Source organism: Apostichopus japonicus, chromosome 22, assembly GCF_037975245.1.
Source record: "Apostichopus japonicus isolate 1M-3 chromosome 22, ASM3797524v1, whole genome shotgun sequence".
NCBI classification, from domain to species: Eukaryota; Metazoa; Echinodermata; class Holothuroidea; order Aspidochirotida; family Stichopodidae; genus Apostichopus; species Apostichopus japonicus.
In genome coordinates, this window is record NC_092582.1 from 16,247,365 (window position 1) to 16,267,295 (window position 19,931).

Genomic DNA, 19,931 nt, shown 5'->3' on the forward strand with positions numbered 1-19,931 from the left:
ATATAAATGTAGTATGGGATACAAACAATTTGTTGGATAAGTTTTACTAAAAATTGGTGAAGTGCAAGGTTTGCACTTATTCCAATAAATAGGCAATTGCATGTGTGGTGTGTTGTTATCTTGTCTTATGATTTTTTTTTAAAAGGGACAGTTCCAAATCGGAAACAGTTTCTGACGTGGAGGTTAACGGGTTAGCACTGTAGTCGGTAACCCCTTTTTACCATGAAACAAAAAAAAATCCTCAGCACCCAGCCACAAAATTCAGGCTTGGCGCCAACCGTGCGACACACCTGCATAATCTGGGCTTGGAACATTTAAAGTAATAGTCCCGCTTAATTAGAATGACTAGACATAGGGTGTTACTAAAACGAATGACAATTGCGTTACACATAACGAATGACAATATATTGTACACACTAAAAAATTGCGTTGACTAAAACGAATGACAGTGAATGACAGCACAGGGGGCCCCCTGGCGGAAATTTTCCCCAAAAATATATATCAGTTTCAAACATACCAATTAGCCAGCACCTAACCATTACTTCAGTTGTCTTTCTATATAAATCTACAGAGGTAAATGTCAAAAGCACAGCACTCAAGCGCATTCTCACTCAAAAACTTTCCCTGTGGTTTAGGCTATCCGTAAATTACACCAAAACCCTGCAACCACGTAACATGCGATTTTCCTCAAATCATTTTTGCGCAGAAAACCAATAACCGCATTTACTCCACTCAATTAATCATTCTATCTCCACTCACCACCGTCCTTCGTTGTCATTCGTTGTCATTCGCTGTCATTCGCTGTCATTCGCGAATGATAATTAACCCTGTACAAAGTCAATTGTCATTCGGTCATTCACTGTCATTCGTTTTAGTTTGTCCCTAGACATACTATAGTCCTGTAGTCTGGGAGAAAATTGTCCTTGCACCTGGGGGTAATATTCCGGGAGCAAATGTCTGGGTGGGAGTTGTCTGGGGCAATTTTCCTGGGGTAATTGTCCAGGGGGCAATAGTCCGGGGGCAGTTGTCGGGGGGGGGGGTAATTGTCCGTTGTAAGAAGAGGGTGAGGTTTCAAGACATTTGAACAATTGTAGTCACTATGATGTATAGGTCGTAGTTAGTAGTAGGCTTAATTCGAAGATGGTTATCATGGTGGGGTGGGGCTTATATGTTATGTATGAATATTTTGCTACATTCACGTTGTATAATCACGTTATTTGCTTCACAGTATTCCGACATTACCTTTTGCGATCGGGATCGGTCGGATCAAAAGGCGAGACAAAATGACCATGAAAATGACTTTCAGCGTTCGTATAAGCCGAAATCGCGTGATGTATTGAATAATCATAACCTTTTAAGTCCCGCCTATCCCGTCAAGATTGAATATCACATATATAGGCCTATAAACATTTTGAATACCCAAAACTTATTAAACTTGTCAATTTTCTGTCAACATTATTGGGCTAGTTTATAATCTCCCACGCAGACCGTAACTAAATTCTAAATTATGCCATTTGTTTTTCTTAACTAATAAATAACTATTGCATATTCATATCAATATCCTAACCGTATCAACAATGACCATGTGCTTTCAGGGTTACTACTCTCGGGCCCTGTTCTGTGTACAATGCATGGGATTACAAGTTCGTAACTAATGCAGCGTAACCTATACAACCCTACAGGAACAGAAACCGAGATAAATTTGTAAATGACTTTGTCAACACCGGTTGACTTCGTGCTGATAACTTCAATTTAAGTAAGTGGCATTAATTAAGCTGAGAACGAATAGGAATGCTGATAGTAAGCTCGTATTTATCATACTTACTTCAGGGTGAGTCAGGAATTTATCAGTTTGTTGATTTTCATCGTAACTACCTTTGGACTCAGTGTAAACTGTTTTAGTACAGCAAACCTAAGTTTAGGCTATTGTAAGTTCAAAAATCCAGATAACTTTTTTCTTGAATTGGAGTGGTTGTTGTTATTTGTTAATCTCATGAAGTCACAGTTAGAAAAGCACAAGCTAAGCATGGCATCCAGAATGCCTTTCCATGCGCTAGCCTATGAGTATGACTGAATACTGGTTTAGGCCTAGTATTTGTTACTGTGGCAAAACCGCTACTGTAACTGTAAGTTAGGCTAGCCTAGGTAATAAGTATTCTTTACTGCGTAGGCCCAGGCCTACAGACTGTTACTTGTTAGTTCACATCTAGGCTATAGGCCAGACTGTAGCACAGGCTACTGTAAGTCAAGTGTAACTGTAAGCGATAGTGATACAGCATAGTCAAGGTCATTCCCCATAGCCCAGGGCTAGCTTTCTATTACAGGCCTAACTGTAACACATGCATTGTATTTGTAACTGGTTGTCATTAATCTAGCCTAGCCAATCGGCAATTGTGGGTTAGGCCAGTAGCAAGTAACAGTTATATCTTCACTAGCTATAGCCTAGGCCAACTGTTTTGGTGCATTACAGTTGGCCTGAATGATCTTGTAATACCTTGCTAACAAAGCATTTTAATCCCTTAACCAAGGAATTTGACTTTGCCAGTAGGTGAGTTCCAAGGATTTTGAATTTGACGTATTATGATCACTTGTTTCCAAATCCACTGACCTCAATCCGGAGGCTACAAAGTGAATTATTTTTAACAAAATCAGTGCAAGAAAAGCAAATGACTCACAGGTATGTGTGAAATGTGTCCTTAGAATGGCACTCTCTCTCTCTGATGCTGGAACATTGAGAAAGAGAGACATTAGGTTATGGTGCTACAGTAGGCATGGAGGTTGCGTCGTAAAATACGCAGCCTAACACACATACAGCCAGTACACTTATGGTACCGTTATGAAAGGAAAGGTCAGTACATCTGCCTGCACATGAGTCGGATTGACTGTTTTTCATATCAACCAAAACAATGACAATGACCATACACTATGTTTTTGATTTGAAGGTGTAGTGACCGAGCAATAACAGAACAAACTAAAACACATGCAACCAACAAAGAATGACACAAGACAAGTTGACAGCTTGGATGCTGGAGGAGCTCGGATTTGTATTATCCTCTTGTAACATCATCTCCAACATACATAACAAATTAACACTCACATAAACCAACACCCTAGTATAATACAATCCTATTGGTAGGTGGAAGACCACTGACCACTCCCACTAGGTCATTCCATCTCTCACAAACATCTACACCTGTATAACATGTGATATCACACCAGAGTGTGTGCACCTGGGTACTCTCCAATTGACCTGGCTATAACAACTTCCAAACATAACTCAACTTACAGTGTAAACAATAGACAGAATACCAACAATGCCATAGATGGCTATCCTCAGTGGACTAGAACAAACAGTGACCAGAATAGTCTAATAAATGCCAGCAAGTACAAAAGACTGGCCAAAGATAAGATAAATAAGCTAGGACCCTACAAAGGTTTCATTCACTTAATCTCAGCAAATGAGCCAACATTTTGTGAAAAGTGTAAAAATGGTGTGTAATAGAGTTAGAGATTGATTTAGTTGATATGTTCATAATGAAATGCATATTGGAGATTCAATTACTTTGGTAATGGTCTCGCTTGCTGAGACACATTAGCTATACAGTGTACATGAGCTCCATGGTAAAACCATTTTTTACAGCATTAATAAAACGTTAGAAAATGGTACATTATTGCAATAGATAGTCTGAAATCTTCTTGCCTTGCCTTTTGTTTTATACTGAACAATAGCGATTGCAGTCTTGATTTGAGAAGAAATTGTAGTACAATGCACACAGATGCTTTTAGTATTTAAAGTAAAAATCAGGAAATATGTACAATCTCTCATAAAATGTTGTGGTCATTCACACAACGTAGAAATCTGCCTTGGTGTATGTGTAACATAGACATTTTTGTAATAAAATAAAGGATAAACGAAAAACAAAATTTGTAACTGCTGTATTATAGAAGTCTATACCTTTCCACATAATTGTATGTTGAACCTTGGGAACTTTCATGATATTACTGTAATTCCAAACGAATGGACCATTAAAAGAGTTTCACGTCTGTGACACTTGCTTAACTTTGCAATAACTCAACAACGGAGGGATGGATATTTGTCATACTTACTTTGTAGATGTATTATAGTGAGGAGGTCGCCCTATTGTTTTTGGCACTGACCCTTTGAATATTAATGAGGTTATGGGTCAAACGTAAAAATCTTTACATTGCAATAACTTCAAAACCTGAAGTCCGGTTGTAGCCAGACATAGTATACAGTTGTTGGTTAATTTCTGGTACTGTACATGTTGGCCTAAAAGTTTTGGGACCATCTGGGCCCCAAAAAATTCCAGGTGGGCCCAAATTTTATTTCCACCTCAAATACATTTTGGAACACATTTTCTGGATCCAAATTTGGGGGGGCCCAATAAGTTTGGAACCAGTTTGGCCCACAAATTTGGGGATTCAATTTTGGGGGGACAAATACATCTTTTAGCCAGTTTGTTTGAGTCAAATAGTTTTGGGACCATTTAGACCCCAACGTTTATTGGCCCCAATGTTACAGTTAGATCCTTGAAAGTCATGCAAACGTCGGAAAATTTTGGATCCTCAAATGTGTACTGTACAAACCATGACTTTAATTAGAGGACCAAAATGGTTTTCAGTCGACATTTTGAGCAGCTCAAGTTAGACATAGCAATATCTTAACTACTTTATGATAGCTTTAGAACATGCCCATTTATGTGAAGTTGATACTATACATTCATTTGATCAACTATGATATTGGGTGAAGACATACAACTCTTATTCCACAAAGCAAGGAACCATAGTGCCCGTTGGGCTATTGCTTGAAATGAAACTGGACAATATAGATCAGCTTTCAGTTTCAAATATTTTGAGCAAATTTGTCAAAATCAACTCAAGAAGGTGTTTTGACTCCTTTTTTTTTGTTTTGTTTTTGTGAGAGACAAATGTCATCCAGGTTATCACTTGAACAGACTTACTAGAACTCTTTGTCTTTGTTGTGTTTAAACATCAACAGGTAAACAAATCGGTGCAAAGGTCAACAGAGATATACATGCCATCAATCGACAGGACCTTGTTCCGAGCTGCTAGGGTATTGAACGTTTTGGTGAGCTACTTGCCAGGAGGAATTCTCAGGATGGTGCTGAAGTGGGCAGCCTTCGCCGGGCTGGCAGCCATACTGCGCGGTTACGTGGAGCTCAACTACTGGCAGACAGCCGCTGGGGTGTTTGCTGTTTATTTAGCCACGGGAGGATGGAGATTCACTTGGGTCGTCATCAGGACTTTACCAAGAGATATCAGGTGAGTACCGTTAACACATGTTGGTCGACTGTGAAGCTACAATGTACAGTAGTAGTACAGTATCTCCCCCCTCTGAGTGATAAAAACTGCGGGGAACAATTTATCCGTTTTCCCATCTCAAAATGCTATTCAAAATGGGCAAACTTGCTGCACAATTTTGTGGACATTTATGCGTAGGGAATGTCATTTTGTGAATCTGCGATGTCATAGTGCCAATCCGATCTGAAACAGGTCCTTTAACTTTCTCTTTGTGTTTCGTTTGAAATTTTCCCGGTAAAATGTTTAAACAATGTTGACACTGAAACCAAATGCCATCATAATGAGGTTTCGGAACAGCATCGAAAGAGATTCAAAATTTTAGATTCGGAATTTGTGAAGCGTATCACCACGACAGAAAATAAACATCGTAGCAAAATTTAAAAAACAAAAGGACATGTGACTCGATGATGTCATATTTAGACTTGATCAAGTCTTCAGCCTGGTGTGTGAAGGATCATCAAATCTGTGATATCTCTCCAATGGAATACAATAGGAATAATGTAGGAATGCAACTTAGGTATTCATGTACATCAAATAACAATGGTTGAAATATTCTGTGTCAGCTATTAAGATGCAATACTGTTGTTACATCCAATGTAACGAAATATTGTCATTTCACAGACAACTAATATCTTGTACAAATTTAGATGAGGCACGGTAAATTGTAGTAAGTTTTGGAAATCCCTAGCAAAAATCTGTTGAATCTATTTTTTTTTAACAATCCTTGACTAAAATTTAATGTGTACTGTTTTGGTTTGCCATGACATCATATTCATTCATGTTTGTTTTCTCTTCTTTGCAGGGCTTTAGTGGTTCTGTTGAGACTAACGTATCGTCTCACTGGCCTCCATAGACAAAAGAAACTGGTTCACGATGTCTTTCGCGATAACGTTAAGAAGCACCCAGATAAGGTGAGCCATCATAGCAGGGTGGCTGGCTGAGATGCAAGCGGCTAGGGCCCACCGATTTTCTGCTTCACAGGAATACATAGAGAATCCCATTTTCCATTTTTGTATTCCGCAGAATTCTGCGTTTCTACTCGCTTAATTTAGATATAAAATGCTGATTCGTTCAGGCCTCAAAATCAAGAATAGTTACCGGTTAAGTGCCCAGTGGATTTTAATGTTGCCAGTAGGACGAAAAGGCACTGGCATTTTTCTGCCATGGCAAAACTGATGTTGCTTATAAATATATTTGTATTAATTAGTTCAAGGAACATGCAACTGGGAATTTGATTTAGGCAGCAAGTTTTTTATGCACTTCCAAGTTTTATTAGCCAAAAAAAAAAGAAGAAAAAAAACCTCCCAACTCTAGTTTCATATACATAGCATGATTATTAAAAAAAAAAAAAATTCTTTGAATCTTTATAAACTAATTTTTTAAACAGTAAAATTGTTGTAGTAAGATACAAGAGGTAGACAAACTTGATTATTCAAGAACAGAAAGGTTTTTTCCATCGGCGATAAGAATGTACTGCTGTACGAGGTGTTGAACAGTGATTAACATGATCCAATTGGAGTGGTATGTGCTTACGGTTAGAGAGAAACTAAGTACTGTAACATTACCTCGCATGTCACATTATGCACATTAATGCACTCTTTCTCCCAGCTGTACCTTTGACTTTGTAATTTGACTGCATACACTATTTGCCAAATTGTTCAAATGATAAAGTGATAAAGACGTAGGGTTAACCAAACATTTGTTAAGTTTAGGAGATAACTGACTATCAATTAGACCCTAAATTAAATCATTATCAGGAATAGACTACAATTAGTGGTCTTTGATTCCCATTATCTCATTTCAAACTGATAAATATCACACAGCGTTTGTTGCCATCACAGTCGCAATGATACAGGCACTTTAATTAAAAAGACTGCTAGATATGTTTTATCATAGTTTCCTGATTGAGCTAAGGAGAGAAGGGTTTTCGACTTTATATGCATATTCATGTCTTAAAATTGTTAGGATTGCTTAGTTTGCAGCTTTCTACAATTCTACAAATTTAACTACTTTACCTAATATCTCATACCGTTCCTCACTTCCCAGACGTAGAAATTAACAGTTTTAGCGTAAAAAAATGAAACGTGCGTTAGATAATCTAGTTTGCACTGCCACGCATCGGTCACTATCATGATGTTGATGTTTGTGTATTGAAAAGTAAAAGAATTACAAAAAAAACTTCACTTTTTTTTTCTTTCTAATGGCAAACTGCAACGTCCATTTGTATTTAGCCAAGTAAAAAGCCTGCTTTCTCCAAGACACCACCCCTGCCTGCCTGTTCATAACGTGGCTTTCATTCAGTCGGTTGCGAGGATTACAAAGTGCAGGAATGAAATATTCATGTGTACAGGGAAACAATTTATCCAGTATCGGCATCGCAAAATGCTGTTCTAAATAAGTGGTGAAGTTGCTATACAATTGCGTAAAGATGTATGTACAGTAGTTTTCTACACAGGAACTATATTATTCAGTGAGAGAAGCAAAAAAAACAAATTCTGAGCCTCTCGAAAATGCTACGCAATCTTTGAACATGAAATTATCCCATGGTGTACTTACAGAAATAAGGTCATTCCATCTGTCAACTTGTCAATCTGCTTTGTTTCGAAACTTTCTTTTTATCCCTCTCCCTCTCTCTGTCACTCTGTAGATTGCCTTCATCCAGGAGGAACAAAAGTGGACCTTCAGAGAAATGGACAACATCACCAGCAAAATCGGCAATTACTTCTTCGAGAGAGGTTACAGGAGCGGAGACGCCGTCGCTATCTTCATGGATAACACCCCCGAGGTGGTCTTTCTATGGCTAGGCCTCTCCAAGATTGGTGTCGTCTCCGCTTTAATCAACTTTAGCCTTAAGAAGGAAGGGTTCGCCCATTGCGTGACTGTCTCAAAAGCTAGGGCACTGATTTTCTCGTCTAAGCTGGTGGACGGTAAGCACCTTTAAAAGAAAAAAAAGATATTATCTTGCCCATTTTTATAACAGTAATTCTGCTTTTCTCAAGAGCCTTAAAAATAGGACTTGTAAAAAAAACTTGAAATGAGCGATGTTCCTCCCAAAACAGTCGTAAAAAACATTTCGTAAAAATGGCAAATGCCTTTGAAAACATTTAAAGCATTGTGTTTTGAGGCATCCGTTATAACTTTGTATGGCCAGTTTAACATGTCTTCATTCAAGCTGCAGCATTGTGTTAAATTTGCTGTTTTCTAGTGGTTATAATTTTGGAGAAAGCACCCCCAAAAAAATAAGTTCTGCTGTTTTTAATGTGCGACAGTATAAGCACAGGGAATACACAGGGAATACACAGGGAATACTGGAACAAGGCATTAGAAGTAAGCTGGCAGTCCAGTCCTGATTGATAGCCAGGCAAATATCTCTGTTAGTTTGAGTGGTATCCTAAACTTATAGTTGAATATTAGATGAGAATATGAGATGTTCCAAATCATGTAGTTACAAACTGAGGCTTAGTACAGCTTTTACATAAATCTGTTGCTGAATTTTTGTAATGACTTCCCTCCGACACTTAAAAAACCAGATTACATTAAGGTAAAGTATGTTCAACGTAATGAAATGATCAAGGAAGTTTCTTAAATAAAAAAAAGCAGTGAAATGTCCTCAGCTGTCAAAGTAAGAGAATTCTTGGCCTCCCAACTCTATGACGAATGTATACATTTTTCGACGACAGGAGGCTGTTACAAGTCTTTAAATAATAATAATATTCCTCTTTTATATAGCGCTTTATACCAGCAATAGGTCTCAAAGCACTTTAGAGACGATATGTTTACCCCTGGTAAATGATAACCTGTCCCAGAGACAATCCCTCTAGGCGGCTGCAGTTATATACTGCGCCCAAGTCTTAATAATAATAATAATAATAATAATATTCCACTTTTATATAGCACTTTATACAAGCAATAGGTCTCAAAGCAAGCTTTACAAACGATATGTTACCCCTGGTCAATGATAACCTGTCCCAGAGACATCCCTCCAGGCAGCTGCAGTTATATACTGCGCCCAATGACAAGTTACCTCACAGGTACCCAATTAACCGCTAGGTTGAGAGAGGCAATTGAGATAACGCATCTTGCCCAAGGACACAACGTATTGAACTAGTCTTGTTAGGTATCAATGGACACAAACTATGTGTGGTAAGAGTGAAGAGACTTGTATCGACCATTTCTTCTGCTCTCCTTGCAGTGGTGGACGAGGGCGTTTCTAGATTAAGCCCATCCATGGATTTCTTCTGTCTAGGATCTCTTTCATCTAAGCCAAATTTTGCTTTCACCGACTTGGAGAGCGTGCTCGGATCTACCTCTGCCCTTCCTCCACCCATCATCGATGGGAGGAGACCCACAGGTATTTCAGTTTTGCAGTCTTCAAAGACACTTCTTTCTTTATCATTTTGCAATACTCTTTTTTGGTTTTGATGATAATCGTAAGCTTTACATTCATGATGGCGTATGTATTTGTGTGCGTTTGTGACGGCCAGCTCATATACACGATGTCTGAAGAAGGGAAGGTCGGACCAAATTTATATTTGGTGTGTAGAAGTATTACTTGTTTTTGTGGAGGTCAAAGGTCAATTGGGGTCACCGTGGGTAAAATTAAGATAAACAAACATACTTCTACTGACATTTCCCTCATTTAGCTTCCTGTATCCCTTGCTCAAATATAATGCAATTAAAAAGAAGCCTAATGTTGTGGGCGAAGGTCAATGGTAGTTTGAGTTCACCATGGGTCAAATTGTGAAAACCATGTTTCACACAACATTTCAACAAGGACAGATGTCATATTAAGTATGTTGATGTATCACATTTAGTACAAGAAGCCTGTTGTTGAGGTCAATCCATTTTTGCACTCTGGTTTTAAGAACTGGTAGTCCGATGGACAATCATACAAAATGGTGAAAGTGTTCTGTGCTACAAGGCCTGGAACAATATGCTATGAGGTTGATGCTTGTTAAGTTATTTTTTGAGCACTATCGATTGCCTGCAAAAAGAAATGAAGGTTTCCATAGAAACTTGCAAACAGTCTGTTCCAGGTACTGTAGTAACACTTCTTGAAAAGAACTTGGGTTCTGTAGATCGCCACTCACAAATATTTGTATTTTCTTGAAATTGTCTGACTAACTGAATGTCATTATCGTGCACTTAACTTGCCAAACCCTTCGCCAGCCAATCCCCCCACCCAACCCTCATCTTTGCTTCTATATTGTTGCTAAAATTTTCAATTTGTATTGTTGTTATTTTCTCTGCTTTTTCAGATCTTCTTTTGTACATATATACTTCAGGCACAACAGGACTACCTAAAGGTGCAAAAATAACACATTCCAGGTACGGTTAGAATTTGTCTAAAGTACTGTCAATTCTAAGTTTTCATGATATCTTTATTGTTACCATTTTGTATAGTTGAGTTTGTGGATAGCATAGATCTGTAAAAGACTTCTAATCTAACCTGACAAATTACAGTACTTCTCTCCCTCAACCTCCTAGGTCATTTCAGGTGTTGCATGATTTTTGTGAATTTTTAATTTTTGTGTTTCATTCTGCGTGGATTGTCTGACTTTGGTACTTCATAATATCACGGTTGTATGTTAGTTATAATACGAAAATAAGTAGCAAAAGGAATCAAGAAGATTTGTTCCCAATTGACTCTACCTGTTATGAGTTATTAGGTTTGTATCAGATGTCACATAGTCAAGTATTTAAAAAAAAAAACAAGTTAAAACCATCTTCCACGAAGAAAGAGAGATCTGGTCGATATCTTAGCCCTGACTGTGGTGAATGTGAGCATTTGATTAAATCTTGTCTGCGATTTGCAACTGGGTGCAGTTGGAACGACGGACAAAATTTCCATTGTCGGTTTTTGCTGACAACGGAATCGGTTTTCCTTGTTTCTTCGTTTCTTTTGGTCCTACCCATTTATGCCCTTTGTTTCTACTCTCCTGTGCCTTCCTCTGGAAACGATTGAAATTTGGAAATGTTTGAATGTGGCAGATCAATGTCCGAGGTTTCTAGAAATTTGTTTCTTATGAACAAAATGAAGATGCTAAGGTTTTTATCATTGATGATACAATTTGGTGTACATCCTTAGTAGCATTATCTTACTGTATGTAGCAATTTCACCCATTTCCTTCACTTAGATAATAATAATGGGTAACATATTTTAATCCCAAAATTTTGTTTTGCTTTTTTTCTCCCTAGATACTTTTTAATGGGGCTAGGAATATACTACGCCTACGGGCTTCGTACAAACGATGTACTATACACCACCATTCCTCTGTATCATTCTGCAGGGGGCATCGTCGGGGTCGGTCAAGTGCTATTAAACGGCGCCACCATGGCGGTCCGGAGTAAATTTTCCGCAAGCAGATTCTGGGACGAAGCTTGTAAATATAATGCCACTGTGAGTCCTGGTCTAGTCTTGGGTCATCTCCTGTGTTTGAATGAGGGGGGGGGGGTGGGAAAGGGGGAGGGGAGGTAGTTGTTCTTTACCACCCTCCTTTGCTTACCTGTCTTCTCCTCACAACCATTAGCTCTCCCTTCCACCGTTTAAATATTCCCAGACTATACAGCCCAAACCAAGGTCACCAAGATTTTTACAGTGTTTCGTGAGCCCGGTAGCAGAAAAGATGCAGAAAGAGAAAAAGATCAGTAGACCTTTTTCCGATCAGAGTCTAACAGGAGGGCTTCATTTCAAACTTTGAAATAACGTGGTGGTCCCTTTATCATCCAATGGTAACATCTAAGGTTAATTAAAAGGCATTAATATCTCTTGTCTACTGCAGAGGCCTGCCTCGTTAGGAAAATTGGGAAATTTTCAACCAACAAATAAACTAATTTTAGCAGCTGGACGAAAATCTACAGAACAGTTACACTCAGTAAAAGACACTTCCAACTTTGTTTTTTCGATCCCTTTTTCTCTCACATATTTTGCCAAATTTCATTCATCGACACAGGGGGAAGAAATTTTGCAAAATTGTTGTCGATGCCCTCGTAGTCGCAAAAGCCTATGAGCATAATTCTCTTGACTCGCCTTCTCTCCTAGTGTATCCAATACATCGGGGAAATATGCCGATACATGTTAGACCAACCGGTCAAGCCATCAGAGAAACAGCACAGGGTCAGAGTAGCCGTCGGGAATGGACTCCGTCCTCAGATCTGGAAAGAGTTCCAGTCCAGGTTTAATATACCTCAGGTAGGAGTGGGCAGTGTTTTATGATTCTTCCAATAACACAGAAATAGTTGAGATTACTACAGAGCATCAGAACTAACAGAACTGCCTATCTATCTATCAACTGAATTTTGATTTTGCAGAGTCATTGGCCGAAAAGCTTGTACTCTTTAGCGTAAGAATTACTTTGAAGTGTCTTTAATACAGGCATGAGCTTTTTCCGCGAATTCGCAGAATATCCGTGATGTCTTTTCTACCTCGGGGACAAAACTATTATCCTAACACACTGTAGCATATGCAATCTGAAGCCTATACCGCAATTTTTGCAAAGTTCTGTGATTTTATTTTTACCCCAGGCTCATCCCTGTTAATAGGGTAAGACAAAAAACTGGAAGGCATCGTAGCAGACGACATGTCATATTGTAACGTTTTTTGCATCAAATCAAACTCCAGAGCATATTTATACGTATCAGAAAGTCTAAAACTTAACAAAGAAAGACAGCACAAAAAAAAAACAGCAAGTGCAAAGGAAGATGTTAGTGTAGCTGTTTATGTGTATAGCTTGTTCCATTGTGGCAAGATGTAATATATTGTATTTGACTATATTTGAACTTAATTGAGTACAGTTGTACTCTTTGACAGTGTATAAATTGAGTCCAGTGTACATAAAGTGAAATATTCAGTTTACAGACATTTTGAATGTAGTACATAATGACATTGTGGTGTACACATATACCTGTATTATACATGTATATGTAGATAGATGGTTGTGTACATTGTTGGGTACATAACTGGTTTGGTTCCAAACACTTTCCCTGTTTTTTGCACACAGATTGCAGAGTTCTATGGAGCCACTGAGGGTAACAGTAATATAGTTAACATGGATCAGGTACCAGGAGCGGTCGGCTTCACATCTCGCATCGTTCCCTGGGCCTACCCCGTATCCCTGGTAAGGGTGGACGAAGACACCGGCGAGATCATCAGGGGATCGGATGGTCTCTGCATCCAAGCTAACCCAGGTAACTCGTCCACTGTATGTATGTATGTATGTATGCATGTATGTATTTTAGATCCTCCTGCAAGCAGGAACTCGCGAAGAAGACTCATTGGCTTATCAAACCAGCAAGCTGACCGAAGTCAGTCTCTTAGATTCATATTTAACGTCCATGATTATGAATTGTCAATTGTCAACAACTCTGTAACTGGACCACATACATTACATACTCGAACCGGGGACAATATGATTGGAACGCACCGGGGTTTACCACTGAGCTAACACTCCACTGTGGTAACACTCACACTGAGGTAACTCCAGGGAAACAATTCAAGTGTTCACATGTGTTTTAATGTAGCAGTTTTCAAAGTTTCTGACATTTTGGTCTCACATTGAGTACTATGGGTCCCTGTGTATTACAAGGCTGCTAGGTACATCTTTTTCATTTGCATAGCAATTTGTTCACATTGTATAGCACTCTTAGTGATGTGATGCTGGATCAAATTGTTAGCCCTGTGTAAATGCTTAAGTAGGTAACTCCATTACATTGTAAATACTAAAACAGGTAATTCCAATATAAAGCTAAAAACAGGTAACTACAATATCATAAATGTTAAACTAGACTTTTGTTTCTAAACTCCAGTGCAACAAGCTCTCAAAAGACACTAATATTCCATTAAGTTGCTGTCATGTTTTTATACGGTCGGTAGATTTAAATGAGTTTTACATAGCAAGATGCATGGCCTTTCATTTTGTTAGTTATAAAATACTAAAACACTATGGTTTTGTGTACAACAACAACTGCTATGCAATTTTGGATCTGTCTAGCAAATTTAATTTTTTTTTTGCATGGCTTTTTGCTATGCAATTTTGGATAAATATTTCCTTATACTCTGCATAAATATTGTCAGCGCAGTTCCTGTAATATTTACAGACGTATCCAGGTTTGGGGTTAATCCCGATCACTTGAAAACCAATCTGACAAGTATTGAAATTTTTTTGGGGCTTTCTGCAATTTTTTGTTTTCTTCTTTCAATATCAGGCATGAGCTTTTTCCGCTAATTCGCGGAATATCAGTGATTTCTTTTCTACCTCGGGGACAAAAACTAATATCCTAACACACTGTAACATACCCAAACTGGAGCCTATACCGCAATTTTTGGTAAAGTTCTGTGATTTTTTGTTTTTACCCCAGGGTAATCCCTGCAATATGATGATCATTCTCTTTCTCCCTTTCCATCCTCCTCCCTCTTGTAGGAGAACCTGGTGAATTGATCGGTAAAATTAAGGTCGGAGACCCGATACGAGACTTTCAGGGTTACGCAGACGAGTCTGCTACCAAGAAGAAAATCATATTCGACGTATTCAGGAAAGGGGACCGTGCATTTCTTTCAGGTAAGATCTTGAGTTTCAGTTTTGTCTCAACACCTCTTTGTGGGATTTTGTGGGGTGTATTCTAAATGTTCAGGGTTGGATTTAACAGTTTTACCAGATGTAATGAAATTCACAATCCTGATATCAGTCATTCTAAACTTTGCAGACTTTTACTCTGTGAGGAAAATTGGCAAGATGTCGTGAATTGTTCGGTGGTCATAGATCCTGTTTAAAAAAAAAAAATTAACAGTATGGTGACACTCTGTCGAAATAAACTACCTGAAACGTGTTATTATGTATCATTAAAAAAAAATTGTATTCTTTCTTAGTGCATCTATGTTCCTTATTATTTTTTTAGGAAGCTAAGTTTCCCCTCTGCCCTAAAAGAAAATTTCTGGTAAATTTTTTCTGGTAAATTTTGTCCACTAATGTGGCAACTTGCAGTAGTAATGATTTTGAAATCTGATAAATAGCCAAAGGAAATTTTGTCATGTTTCATGAACATTTTAAGGTTAAGGAATGTTTGATGAATACTAGATATCTTTTAACTTTTGGAAAAAAAATTCAACATTGGGACACAATATAAGATGTATTCACCACCTTTATAGGTCTTCCTTTTCTCTTCTGGTGTACACCTTTTTTTTCACTGTTAAATTTTTTTTTTTTTCTCTCAGGTGATATTCTTGTCATGGATGACTGTGGTAATTTCTACTTCCGCGATCGGGCTGGCGATACCTTCAGGTGGAAAGGGGAGAATGTGTCCACTACAGAGGTGGAAGCCTCTATAAGCAACATTGTAGATTTATCTGATGTCTGTGTGTACGGAGTGGAAATTCCAGGTACGAGCACAGAACCATGTCTTTTGTCTTTGCTTTAAAGGGATGGATTGCCCTGGTGGCAGTGTTTTTTGTCCCAAAACATTTTGGCCGTTAATTTTATTCTGCGGTGCAAGGGTCAAAGATACATACAGATAGCACATTTTATCAACATCATCAGTGGAGTGAGTTTGACAATTCACAGACAGGCATGAGATTTTTTTTTCTTTTCTACCTCCGAGATTTACAAGTCTCAATTTCCGTGAATTTCTAACAACAGCGTTCCTGTATCATTAGATCCGTTGTTCGCATGTGTTTCATCATACATTGCATATCTAACCTGCAGGGTGACAAAAACTATTATCCTAACACACTATAGCATATGCAAACTGAAGCCTATACCGCAATTTTTTTCTCTGGATTTTCATAACGTTACCAACATTATTTGAAACCATATTTTCTTAAGTTTCCCATGATTTTCAAATATTTTAGTATCATTAGAGAAGGGACAACTGTAGAGAAGTGTAGTTCTGTAACTGCTGAACATTATTCCAGACGATTCCAGACGTAGTGCGTACTCTGACCAAGAAACATACACACTGACAGACATCATGATGGTTGTTAGATCCAGTGGCTAAACTTTCAACAAAATGATTAAAAGTTGTATAATAGCAAAAGTGAATGCCATCGATTCACCGTAAACGTTTAATCTCTGAACAGTCTCCTTCACATTTCTCTGATTTTGTAGGAACCGAAGGTAAAGCAGGCATGGCTGCCATCGCAAACCTCACGGTGGATTTGGTGAAGTTGAATCGCAATCTCCAAGAAATGCTGCCACCGTATGCACGACCTATCTTTATCAAACTGGTGCAATCTGTCACTGTTACAGGTAAGCCGTCTTCAATCTGTCACACGGTCTTGTTCCCCGTCTTTTCGATCCACTTACCACCCGTGGTTAATACCCCATATGAGTCCATATTTCCCTGGACATGTACCTCTTTTCTCTATCCTACACGAGCATTAAGGTGGATTTACAAAATTTAAACAAATACTGTCGGTATTGTCGTAGGTGGACCAAAATTGTACTAAAATTGTAGCAGGAAAAAACATTTTTGACAGTGATTTTGGCCATCTAGCAACTCCAATATGAGCACAGGAAGGTGAATTGTTGATAATAACATTATTTCAACAGTTGAGTTCTTACAAGACATTTGGCAATTTCAGTTGAGTTGAACTTTGGCTGCCCCCATTGAAATAAATGTTTTGTTGTAAGGGGGAGGGGTGGACCCTTCAACTTAGACCCCTCGCCATGGCTACGGTAACTCGTCCTCCTTTGCTGGGGTAAAAATGTGGTAATCCTTAATGCCACCCGTTTTGAGGTAATGGGCATGTTTGAAAAATCCGCAGTCGTTAAAGCCAATTAGCAAAAGGTTTTTTATCTTATCACGTTTCTTTTTTTTCTGGTTTATTTCTCATCAGGGACAGCCAAGTTTCAGAAAACAGCTTTGAAGAAAGCTGGATTCGATCCTAGCCTGAAAGAGAACGACAGGGTCTACGTCTTGCATCCGTCTACCCGGCAGTACGAACCAGTAGACCTGACGACCTACCAGGACATCATCCATGGCAAACTCCGCTTTTGAGGAGGACGGAAGGGACGAAAGAGGAGAGGTGAGGCGTGGGGAGAGGGCCAGTACTAAGACAAGAGGCAGCAGGATGGATCTGGAAGGACTGAGGATATCAAAGTGTGTGTGTATGCATAGGATGCGGTCTATTGTGGTTACCATGAGGAAATTATATCCCACTATGCCATGTGTGATATAACCCATGTGGTGGTTAGCAACCTTGTGGTGGTTATTAACCATGTGGTGCTAGATAAGCTCAGGCAAATAATTGTTTTGTGTCTGTGAAACGTTTCCTTCGTCTCCACCCTAGCTAGTATCACATGTTTTAAAGTTTAGCATCTGGCCTTAAGTTGGTTACCGTGGCTATTTATAAACCGCGACTGGAACCGTACGTTGTAAAATGCCCTGGTCACAAATTCGATATCCAACTATAAACTTTCGAGTGACAGTGGTTCCGATATTTTCCAGTTCATTCCCAGCAGAACTGCCGAGATTGTCTTTCCTATGTAGATGAAGTCTAGTGTATGCATGTGTGCCACTAAAGCACTTGTTTCCCATAAATAGTTGAAAATAGTGCATTTTTTACACAGGACTATGTGTACTACCTTTGTCTGGCAATATGCTGTGACCAGATCGTGCTCATACACTAACACTTACTCTCAGGGCTTTTGCCATCTGTCATCCACGTGTCAGTTGTACGACCTGTTTTTGCTCCGGGACAATTTCCCGATCCTACTCGAGGGACCCAGAAATTTAGTCTGTTCATGACTCGCTGCAGCCAGGCCATGGTCACATGTATTTGGCTTGGATCAAATATCAGTTGCAATAAAATAATATTAGAGGTAGACGGTGTCCTCCTCTGTGGCAAATCGCTGGACTGTTATTAAGTATAACTTTGAAGCAAATTAATATATTTCTCGTTATCAATTATTTATTAATATTTTTAATTCTGTTTCTTGGTGTGCGTCTGGTTCAAGGTAGTACAGATGTGACTTACTAGGTTCTAGCTGCATTTACCATCTTCGCTTATTGCACTAGTACATGGATAGATACGATGATTTATAATGTACGGTATTTAAATTTCCTCTGTCGAGCTGAAATTTTGTCGCTGGATTTAAGTTTACTTGAAAAGTGCCTTAAAAAGTTAGGTCTTTTTATCAGGGCAGGTGTCATGTTGAATATGTAATGTATCATTGGAAGCGGAGAAATTTGCAGTTGGAAAGAGATTTGAATTAAGTGACCTTAAAGGGAAGGGGGGAGGTACAAGTCCTGTGCCATATCTACTGACATAGCTATCTAACCATAAGCCCAAAGCCAACGTCAGCTTATGAAGGATTTCGCGCTATGGAACGTGGCATCTTGAAAGAGCAGATTAAAATTTCCAAGTTCGGAGTGTTTATTACGAAATGAATATGCGGCAAAAAAACAGAATGTAACAACAACAAAATGATCTCCCCTGTGAAATCCGAATAAAAAAACACAAATTCTGTCTTGTGACAGACAATGTATAGATCAATTTGTGGAAGATCTCCAATATTTGATAAAACTTCTGGCATTTTAGTTTTATTTAAGCTCATGTTTTCCATCCACTGCTGTGTACCTGCCGATTAGAAGTCCCTGCAAAATTGTATTGTAAAGTTGTAAGTTGTGTCACTAAATGTTAAGTTTTGAAAGCAATTTGTCATTGGATTTTCTTTCTCAATTTCCCATTGGTTGTGCTTTGTGTGTGTGTTTAGCTGTCCAGTTGTACTGTTTGATGTGTTGCAATGTTGTTAAATGTCATATGCAATTTGTGACATTCACATGCATTAGTCTGGATGTTATATTGCCAAAATTTTGTAAGATATTTAAAAGGATTATGGGTATTAGGTCTGAGAATTGAAAAAAATGTGTACGTAACAGATGAAGTAAAAGGTAAAATACATTAGTCCACCCCACCCCCCTCCCCACCCCTCCACCATTCTTAAATAGGAAAAAGTACATTTGCCCAATAGTTTGTGATATCATACATATAACATATTAAATTGTGCAAACCTGATTCATTGTTGTTGTTTTGTGCTTATATTCACCGATGTAAATGAGTTTCCCTTCACAATTATTGTTTAATTTTGATGAAAAAAAGTTGATAATTTTACTTTTCCAACTTAAGTAACACCCTGACACACATAATCGTGTTAAATTTCCAAGATTGTGTAATTATTTCAATTTCAAAGAAAAAACAAAATCTAGTTGTTGGCACAACCCATGTACGTCCATACAGATTATTGTGCAAAGTATTTCTCAGAATATAATGAATTTTTAATATTTTTTAATTGTTTTTATACCGTAGTACAAGCAATGAAAGGTGCAAAAAACACAATTCTGTCATATTCTATTTAAACTTCAATTAAGAATGACCTGTGAAGGAACAGTGTGGAGGGGGTAGGGGTGGGGGATATATATGGTACATACATACATACATACATGGTGGTTGCCACAGTCGTAAAGAGTCATCATAAATTTGAGTCACTACTAATGATTTTCCTGACTTTTGCTTTCTCAACATTTTTTTTGGTCCCTTGAAGCTGCTAGTGGAATCAACTATTAATTTTGTTGAAGATTTAGTTTATACAAAG

General features: G+C 38.3%; 2 protein-coding genes across 4 annotated transcripts in view; one reads left to right on the forward strand and one right to left on the reverse strand.

Moving 5' to 3' along the window:
• The window catches only part of LOC139963455 (uncharacterized), a 44,640-nt gene extending 36,696 nt beyond the window's left edge, over window positions 1-7,944 (reverse strand). Inside the window, exon 1 of the transcript XR_011791586.1 lies at window positions 7,900-7,944. The gene's annotated coding sequence lies outside the window, so the exon portion shown is untranslated. The remainder of the gene's footprint in view (window positions 1-7,899) is intronic.
• On the forward strand, window positions 1,338-19,176 carry LOC139963454 (long-chain fatty acid transport protein 4-like). Of its 3 annotated transcripts, none has more exons than XM_071964227.1 (13): window positions 1,338-1,831; window positions 5,021-5,304; window positions 6,146-6,254; window positions 7,991-8,270; window positions 9,536-9,694; window positions 10,602-10,671; window positions 11,542-11,743; window positions 12,386-12,535; window positions 13,344-13,530; window positions 14,763-14,900; window positions 15,554-15,718; window positions 16,443-16,583; window positions 17,174-19,176. In XM_071964227.1, the coding sequence occupies exons 2-13, from the start codon at window positions 5,057-5,059 to the stop codon at window positions 17,332-17,334; spliced, it is 2,010 nt and encodes a 669-aa protein (XP_071820328.1). In that variant the 5' UTR covers window positions 1,338-1,831; window positions 5,021-5,056; the 3' UTR covers window positions 17,335-19,176. The 3 variants fall into 3 exon arrangements, with proteins under 3 accessions (XP_071820328.1, XP_071820327.1, XP_071820329.1); XM_071964226.1 differs by having other exon boundaries at window positions 1,339-1,756; XM_071964228.1 differs by having other exon boundaries at window positions 1,803-1,928.
• Window positions 19,177-19,931: the final 755 nt, after the last annotated feature.

Bases quoted from the DNA above. Each gene is read 5' to 3' on its own strand.
- LOC139963454 (XM_071964227.1), top strand. From the start codon at position 5,057: ATGCCATCAATCGACAGGACCTTGTTCCGAGCTGCTAGGGTATTGAAC. The intron at 10,672-11,541 runs GTACGGTTAGAA...TTTTCTCCCTAG, and splicing joins GCAAAAATAACACATTCCAG to ATACTTTTTAATGGGGCTAG. The intron at 15,719-16,442 runs GTACGAGCACAG...CTGATTTTGTAG, and splicing joins GTACGGAGTGGAAATTCCAG to GAACCGAAGGTAAAGCAGGC.